This window comes from Erinaceus europaeus, chromosome 15, assembly GCF_950295315.1.
Source record: "Erinaceus europaeus chromosome 15, mEriEur2.1, whole genome shotgun sequence".
NCBI classification, from domain to species: Eukaryota; Metazoa; Chordata; class Mammalia; order Eulipotyphla; family Erinaceidae; genus Erinaceus; species Erinaceus europaeus.
Genome location: NC_080176.1, coordinates 37,685,413 through 37,694,823, shown reverse-complemented (window position 1 = coordinate 37,694,823; position 9,411 = coordinate 37,685,413). Strand labels below are relative to the sequence as shown.

The window sequence follows — 9,411 nt, the reverse complement described above, 5'->3', positions numbered from 1 at the left end:
CCTGTTCTTTGAGCATATTTTTGTTCTGTAATTATTTTTAACTATTGGATTTATTAAACACTGACCAAAAAATGACAAGTCTTTTGGGAATGGTTTGCTCTTCTCATTCTTTTTTTCTTTCTTTTTTTTTTTTTTTAGATAGAGGGTGAGTGACCAAGAGCTAGAAGAGACACCCTTACACTAATCCACTGCTCATGGTGATCTAAAATGGTGGACCCATATCCTGAATCTCCTATGGGTGGGTAGTTCTCTTTCTTTCCTCTTTTTTTTTTTTTTACAGAATATACCAACAGGACCCAAACATGTGAGAAATACCAAGCAATGTATGATTCTGTGAATGTATGTCATGTCTATCTTCATAGACATAGAACCATACTGAATACTTACCACAACTTTAATGACATCATCAACCACAAAAGATTACACAGCAAAGGAAATATAAATGTGTGTGTGTGTTGTATGTATTTATGTGTATATATGTTTTAAAAATCATATCTGTACTGCCTTTCTGTAGGGAGAAATATAAAATTGAAAATTCTGTAAATAATTAACATATGTAATAAATATTCTGGTTTTCTTTGGAATATAGAAATAACAATGCTTTACTCAGATACCTAGCCTGTCATTTGCTAAAATAAAAATAAAAATGTCTAACTCCCCAAATCAAAAAGCCTATTAACCATAAAGGTACATGTTATATTAATGTTAGACCATGATGCCAAGTGTGACAAAGTATAAGGTGTGTTCAGAGTACATAAAATATACATTAGAGATTTCTTTCATCATAGGCACAACCTAATACAAAAATATACTTGACACATAAATAAGATGATCCAAAATGGGAAAAAGGAAGGAGTAAAACCAACATAAAAAAGCCACACATAGATGCAAATGGATATGCTTATATGATTATTTTCTTCATCAGCAAGGAATAAAAGCAATTTACACCAAACTAAGTTTCCAGGCAGAATACAGTAGCTCACAGGTTGGATAGTTACAGCACATGGGCCATGTATGTTATGAGTCACTCAACTCAAAATGGATACAAGGTTTTAGTTAAACTAATGGTACAACATGGTGGCTTTGATATTTCAGGATCATTAGAATCATTATCTATTCCCTTTCTTCAAGGGAATCACCACATTAACACCAGGAGGATATACATACTGAACCTAGGAGAGAGAGAGAGAGAGTTTATAGACATCTGACTACTAAAGAAAACCTACTAGACTGACTACAGTTACCTATTCATGTAGTGAGCTCCGAACACAAACATAACTGAAAATATCAGACTCTCTCTGGAGAAATAAGCTATTAGAACACTTAACGTAGAAATGCTTTTAAACTTCAAACCACAGGGCTTTATGTAATCTTTGAGTACTATGTAAAAGCTCAAACGATATTTAACTGAAATTTCAACTATGTATGAACTCTGAAGAATTAGAATGTGTCACAATCATAACTGACATTGCTGCATACACTGTAACTAGGAAGTGGCAAGGAACATATTTTCAAGATGGATCATGTTCTTTCTTTCAGTTCTGATGAGATTAGGTAGCCAATATTTCCAGACATTAGTTTTTCTCTCCAGAAAGCACTTACATGGTTTCTGGGTCGACTCATTCACTGAATGCAACATAGCAATCTCTTCTCTTTGGCTAGTATCTAAAATCCACACAAAATTTAAACCAGGAAGTAAGATTAAACCAGATTAAGGAGATTAAACCTGCCAACATTCCACCTGCTCTCCCGTGTGGTATTCTGGAAAGATATTAATGGGTGACTTTAAGACATGATAAAGAAGGACAACAAAATGGCTGGAGAAATAGCTTACCAGGGTGGGTGCATATCTGTCACTTAAGTGGCTCAGGTAGGTTCCAGCTCCACACCCCACTACATGGGTTGTGCTATTGTGGCACTGGGGAAAATTCTGGTGCTGTGGTATCTCTCTTGTTCTGTCTTTATCTCAGTGAAAAAATTGGCCCGGAATGTTGATATCACATGTGTGTGAGGCCAAGGCAACATCAAAAATAAAAATTAAAAAATGATGTATTACCATGAGTTCATGCTTCTGTTGAAAGAATATATGACATCCTAAAATGACAATGTTCAGTTCCATATAAATTTTTAAAAAATCTAACCATAAAATTGAATCAAGTTAGTCACACAAGTATGTCAGGAATTCGTAAAAGTGACTGAGGTATTTAGGCTCTTTAAAACTGCAGGTATGCAGTACTGGGCAAAGAAATATATGACAGTAAAATTAGCAGTTAAGGATTAAAAATAACTTAAACTCCTTTCATAATAGCAAATAATGTGAGCTAATGGGAAACTGATGAAAGTCTGGCAATAAATTGTCCAGGAAATCTTTCACCATAAAATATCCTGAGACAAAAACAAAAAAGAAATCACTATATTCATTCAAGGATAATTTTTTCAAGTAACTCATTAAAAAGTTTTCAAACACTGATATACAATGGATGAGAAAGAAACTATTAAAATAAAAGTTATTTATCTAATTTATAGGCTAGCCTTTTTGATCAATAAGCAAAAATAGTTAAGCTTTTAGTTATAAAACTATCTTCTATTTACTTGCACTTACTTGGCTTTCTAAGGAAAAAAGTGTTCATTCCCTTGAAACATTTTGTAGATAATCTGGAGATAAACATTTTTGATGACATAATTTCAGCTAAAGAGCACTGCTTTTTAATTAGGGAAACATGACATTTTAAATGATTAATTTATTTTTATAATAAAACAATATTCAGTTTGTGGTCAGGAGAGCTGCATTTTACTCACTGTTCCACGAATAAAAGGGGAGTGTAATTGGAAACATTAATTAAAATTAGCCTCCTCATGCCTGAGTTTCACTATCTGAAAAAGGTGGGTAAGAGCTTTTGTGCTACATTATTCCCAGGGATAACTTGAGGGTCAAGCAAAACATTAGAAAGAACCCCCTCCCAAAAAAAGACAATATAAATGCTAAAGTCTTGCATCATTTTGCAAGTACCTTATTCATATTACCCATGTGCTTAAGATAGGCGTGCCTATGATGTCACAGGGTTAAGTATTTAGCTTGAGTTTATTTTTAAGAATAATAAATCACAAAACTAAAACGTTTGAACAACGTCACTTAGCCCTCTCCCCCAGTGGCTAGTTTATGTTACTATTATCATTATTACTCTGTATCTTTAAAAGAGGGGATCTTTAATATGTTAGCTAGCTGGGGAAAATGTGTCCCGGGCACAGGTGGTTTTCAGAAGGAAAGCCGATCTTCATTAAGAATTGTGTCCTCTGCTTTTATTTTAAAGTGCAGAACCCAGGTGGGGAGGGACAGGGTGGGAAGTCCAGGTCTGTCACTGAGGAACCAATTCCCTCAGAGAGGCCAGAGCAGCATGGATGCGGACATGCAATCTGTTTTCAAAGTCGTAGCCAGAGAAGTCCTCCTGTAAAAGCAAAGAAAAATATTTACAGACTCATCACCTAAATTTTTGGTACTAGTATATAGAAACTACACTATGCTTTGTACTTCCCAAAGTAAAATTCCTTATATTTTTCTAAAGGATTCACATTCACTTGACTATCTTTATAACCCCAAACCTCAAACTCTGTGTTCATTTTGAAAATATTTAATTTAAATATTTAATTAAAAAATTAATTGCCATTAATTCTGACTTCGGTGATTTTCTCCCATGCTATTTTTGAGACAATAGTTTTACACTGTGCTTAGTGTAAGGTGCTGCAAATTCTTAATTCAAGAACATAGTTATAAAGTCAAATTATTTTTCCTTTCAAACAAGAAGAGTGTCTAGAAAGAATAAGCAACTTCATAGTTTTTTAAAATGATCTTGCTAATCTTATTAATCTACTTCTCATTGATTCAATTATATATCACTTCTCCTTTCCAGTTAATATCAATTACAGTACTCCTTTCACTAAACTTTTTGAGTTCAGACTCTAGTATGCACCACCAAGAATCAAAGGGCCACTAAGAAGGTTAGATTTTACCTTTGCTTGAAGAAGTAGAGTTCTGCCTCTTGCTACAGTCTGTGAATGTAAGAATAGCACATTGTCTCTTAGTATCTATATTTTTATACAATTCATCAGAAATTATGATAGAAGAGGTCAATTAAATTCATAATAAAGAGGTGAGACAACTATTCTTTCAAGAACAACTTTCTCTTTAATGTAGCAATATTTATAAGCTTACATCAAGACATAAGTAAGCTTTGTAAAAAAAAAAAAAAAGAAAGACTTACTTATTGATGAGAAAGAGAGAGGGTAGGAGAGAGAAAGAGACAGAGACAGAGAACCAGAGCATCATTCTGGCACACATGATGCCAGGAATTGAACTCGGGCAATTATTTTACCTTGACTAAATTTTGTCCACAAATTTACATTAGTAATTCTAACTTCAGAGAAGCAAGTGCCTCCTTACACAATAGCTTCAAGAACTCATCCTATGTGAAGTCAAGGAAAAGAAATCCAAACACGATGTACAGTTTATTTTAAATGATGAATGCTGGGTGCCTGTCTATTTGCACATTTCTGCTGATGAAAACTACTTAGTGAAGACGTAAATCTTACCTCTGGTTTGTCTAACAGAAGACAGCCAAGTTCATAGCAAGCATATGGCTGCACATACAAGTTATTCTGGCGACACAGCTCATCTTTAACAGCTCGCTGAAAGAACTGGAACAATGCAAATGTTACTACAATTCATTTGTTTTTCTTACTTAGCTCATCACATCTTCAGGAGAAAAGGGGTGATTCAGCCTATTTCTGTATTCTGTATCAGACTTTCTAATCCTTTTGTATTTTTGTTCCTCTTTGTCTCCTCTTCCATATCTTAGAAGTCCTTTATATGCTTATCTGGTGAGAATGCTTATAAAGTGAGTACAGTACCCAGAACCTGCCACTCTAAATTTGTGTTATTGTTTCCATACCAGCTCTACTGATGAGAATAACTTCACATCTCAAAGTACTAACATCTGATTTAATAATATAATAATAATAATAATAATAATAAGCACACAAGTGAAGAACCAACTCTTGACTTTGTCTTGGTTATTAATTTGCTTTTACTTATACTATTTAGAACTGTGAAATAACTCTCACGATCTGACATCAAGGATTAATTCTGATGTAAAATAAAAATTATAACAGAAGCACATCAACACCTCTAGAGCGCTGTAAGATAATGTTACCTGTTACTGTGCATAAGCACTTTCAAACATTATTTAAAACAATGCTGGGATATGCTTTTAAAAATTCAGGAGAGTCAAGTGGCAGTGCAAGGACCAGCTGAAAGATCCCAGTTAGAGCCCCTGGCTCCCCACCTGCAGGGGAGTTGCTTCACAGGCGGTGACACCTGCCAGGTGTCTGTCTTTCTCTCCCCGTCTTCCCTTCCTCTCTCCATTATTCTCTGTTCTATCCTACAAAAACAATATCAGTAACAACAATAGTAACCACAACAACACTAAAAAACAACAAGGGCAACAAAAGGGAAAATGAATAAATACATATAAAAAATTCAGAAAACGAGGGAGTCAGGTAGTAGCGCAGTAGGTTAAGTGCACATGGTTTGAAGCACAGGGACGAGTGTGAGGATCCTGGTTCAAGCCCCCCACCCCACCTGCAAGGGGGTCGCTTCACAAGTGGTGAAGCAGGTCTGCAGGTGTCTTTCTCTCTCCCTCTGTCTTCCCTTCTTCTCTCCATTTCTCTGTCCTATCCAACAACAACATCAATAACAAAATGGCCTCCATGAGCAGTGGATTCAGAGTGCAGGCACCGGCCCTGGAGGCAAAAAAAAAAAAAAAAAAATTCAGAAAACTTACTTTAGCTATACTTGAAAATTATGGTCTTTTATCATATAACATATATAAGAGCTTCCCAGACATTACCTGCATGTCTGCACCATTAAATAGCAGTTGGAAAGAGAAGAAATTAGAACAAACACTGATACATGCCTGGTCACTTTTGCATTTTCTAACTATGAAGCTTTATTCTGCTCTTTCAAACTTGTCTTTCTTCTCATTTCCAACTGTTTCCATTGAGGGTGCCTTCTCTGATTAATAGCTAAAGCCAGAAAAGGTGCTCATATATAAAGAAAATTGGGGGGCTGGGAGATAGCGCAGCAGCAGATTAAGTGCACCTGGTGCAAAGCGCAAGGATCAGTGCAAAGATGCAAGGCCCGCCTAAGGATCCCAGTTTGAGCCCCCCCCCCCACCTGCAGGGGGGTCGCTTCACAAACCGTGAAGCAGGTATGCAGGTATCCATCTTTCTCTCCCCCCTCTCAATTTGTCTCTGTCCTGTCCAACAGGAATAACAGCAGTAACAATAATGGCAACAACAAGAGCAACAAAATTGGGAAAAATGGCCTCTAGGAGCAGTGAATTCATAGTGCAGTCACCAAGCCCCAGCGATAACCCTGGAGGCAAAAAAAAAAAAAAAAAAGAAGAAAATTTCTAAAAATCAGAAGTTACATTTAAAGTCAGTAGCGGGGCAGGAAAACAGCTCACCAAGGAAAGCACATGCCCTACTGTGTGGCAGCCCTGGGGTTTGAGCCCCAACACCACATGGGAGCATTTTGGGCAGTACTGTGGGCACTGCGGGGATGGTGGAAATACTATGATGTCTCTTCTTCTGTCTTTCACTCTCCTCATTCCAAAACAAATGACAGGAGGATGCCCGGGTTTGGAGTCACCGCATGGTGAAAGCCCGGAGTCCATTCCCCTGAGCCACAAAAATAAACAAAAAAATGACGGCTTTGTTTTGTTTGATGTTTCATTGTTCATGCTGATGAACACATATGCCAGTTTTCAGGGTTTACTTTCTCTAGCCAGAAGAAAATTAACCACTTACCTGAACAGCATCTTCTGAGTTCCCCAGACATTTGTGTATGGCACCAAGAAGCAAATACTTTAATCCAACGACAGATGAATCATCCACTTGATGGCAAGCTTTAAGAAAAGTCAAATCAATAGGAAGGTAATAGGTTCATTTAATTCCTTAAATATCACAAGTGGAAATTGATTAGCAGCTTATTAAGGTCATGGTTCTGCCACCTGAAACTGCTTTTCCTTCCCCATTCCTTATTGCTGGGGCTTGGTGCAAGCACCACGAATCCACTGCTCCAGGTGGCCATTTATTTTTCTCCTTTCTTTTATCTGACAGGACAGACAGAAACTGAGAGGGGAGAGGAGACAGAGAGAAAGACAGCTATCTGCGGACCTGCCGCACTGCTGGGGAAGCATCCTCCCTGCAGGTGGGGAGTGGGGCCTCAAACCCAGATCCTTCCACATGGTGATATGTATACTTTACTGGGGGTGCCACCAACCAACCGCGATTAGTAACTTTAAAAAAAATGTTGCTGTTTTTGTTTTGATTTGTAGGCATGCACAACTTCCTAGGCTCCTGTTTTTTGTTTTTTTTTCTCTTTCTTCTTTATCATCACCAGGGCTTCACCACTCTGGGATGACTTAGACAGAGATAAACAGAGAGAGAGAGAGAGAGAGAGAGAGAGAGAGAGAGAGACTTTTTACAGCACTGAAGCTTCCTCCAATATTATGGAGGTCAGGAGACTGGGTTGTGTATACAACAAAGTAGATACACTGTCCAGGTGAGCTATTTTGCCAGCCCCATGATATTCTTAACATTTTTTCCAACTTGCTTTAATATACAAATATAGTCTATAATGCAAATACTGTACACAGTGGGTTCATTAGGAGTTTATGTTATCAGCAAGGTTTCTAGAAATTGGAGACCACTCATAGTTAAATTTTAAGGAGGCTATAAGTTATATTCCTGACTTGCAGAAACTTCACACAGTAGAGCAAAGGTTTCATCATATGCCAGGTCCTTAGTTTGAGCCCAGGTACCACATAGAAGCATGTTGGATGACACTGGCAACGTTTCCTGGACAGTGGAGTGACACAGTGCATCTCTTTGGGGGTGGGGTGGAGGGGAAGGGGGAGGAGGATATCAGTGTCCTTAACCTTCAGCTGTTCGAGGATTAAATGTAATCAGAAAGTATTAGCAGAATGGATAAAATGGTTAAGAATGTAAATGTGAAGACTAGAGCCTGAAACTATAAAAATAAGAGTTGCCTCAAAAAACTAAGATGGGAATACATTCATAAAGAGGGAATTATTCTAAAGATCTTAAGGCAAAGGAAAGCAAATTTATTCACTCATTTCATTTATCTTATTAATTAACTCTGCTTATTAAGTACCAATTATATCCTAGTGCTTGAAATACAACAGTGACAAAAATAGAAGAAAAAAATTCTTCCATTAAAAAAAATAACATTTTGGACTGTGGGGGAAGTAGCATAAAGGTTACACAAAGGACTCAAATGCCTGAGGCTTCGTTGTCTCAGGTTCAGTCCCCAGCACCTCCATAAGCCAATATTGAGCAGTGCTCTGGTCTCTCTCATCTTTTTCTCTGTATTTCTTTCATTAGAAAAAGTAACATTTGGGGCTGGGAGGTGGTGTACCTGGTTGAATGCACATGGTACAATATGCAAGAACCCAGGTTCGCGGCCCCGGTCCCTATCTGCTGGGGGGGGGGGGGGCTTTACAAGTGGTGAAGCAGGGCTGAAAGTATCTCTCTCCCTCTCTATCTCCCCCTACCCTCTCGCCCTCTCAACTTCTGGCTGTCTCCATCCAATAAATAAAGATAATAAAAAAGTTTTTTTAAAAAAGTAACATTTTGTACGTGAGACAGATGATACAAAGGTAACTAGGCAATATATATGTACACACGAGGTCTAAGTACTAGTATAAAAACTAAAGCCTGAAGAGGGACATTAGGATATGTATAGCCTAAGAATTATTGAAAAGTAACATCTGAATGAAGATCTAAAAGAAATGAGTGAAGAAGCCAAATATTTGGCAGGATGAATGTTTGGAGAGAGAAGGGGAGAGGAGAAGGAGAGAGAGGAAGAGAGAGAAAAGAAGGAGGAGAAGGAGAGGGAGGTGAAGAAGAGAGGTGGAGGAGAAAGACATTAAGGCCAGCACATGTCTGGTTGCTCCAGAAGGTGAAGAGGGGTGTAGCTGGGCCCTGTTTAGCAGAAGGAAAGCACCCACTAGCAGCAACATGCTGGGGCAGCATGTCCAGACCTGTAGGAGCACTGCCAGCTTTTCCTTTGAGTGAGATGAGACAACAGAGGTTCTTAGCAGTAAAAAATGACACGGTGTTGACTTGGGTTTTAATAGGATTCTTTGGGTACTGTGCTGAGGAGACACTCAAGAATGCAGTAGAGGTGGGGAAGGAAGGGCAATGAATCAGATCACACATGCAGGTCACAGAGATCCAGCCTATTGATGTTGATAAAGGCAGTTAGAGATGGGGACTCTAGTAAACTTAGTGCATGACACGATGTGGGCTTGATGGAAAGAGTCTAACAAA

At 38.0% G+C, this 9,411-nt stretch overlaps 1 protein-coding gene across 3 annotated transcripts in view; it reads right to left on the bottom strand.

Annotated features, from left to right (window-relative positions):
* Window positions 1-896: 896 nt before the first annotated feature.
* Window positions 897-9,411, bottom strand: part of TTC39C (tetratricopeptide repeat domain 39C) — a 140,525-nt gene continuing 132,010 nt past the window's right edge. The window contains exons 11-14 of one of the 3 annotated variants that reach the window (XM_007536376.3): window positions 6,865-6,962; window positions 4,588-4,692; window positions 4,009-4,047; window positions 897-3,446 (exon numbers count right to left, since the gene is read on the bottom strand). In XM_007536376.3, coding sequence (XP_007536438.1) covers window positions 3,357-3,446; window positions 4,009-4,047; window positions 4,588-4,692; window positions 6,865-6,962 — 332 coding nt within the window. In that variant the 3' untranslated portion in view covers window positions 897-3,356. Of the gene's footprint in view, window positions 3,447-4,008; window positions 4,048-4,587; window positions 4,693-5,293; window positions 5,436-5,463; window positions 5,797-6,864; window positions 6,963-9,411 lie in introns of those variants that run through there. The other 2 variants (XM_060173609.1, XM_060173610.1) reach the window with 2 other exon arrangements.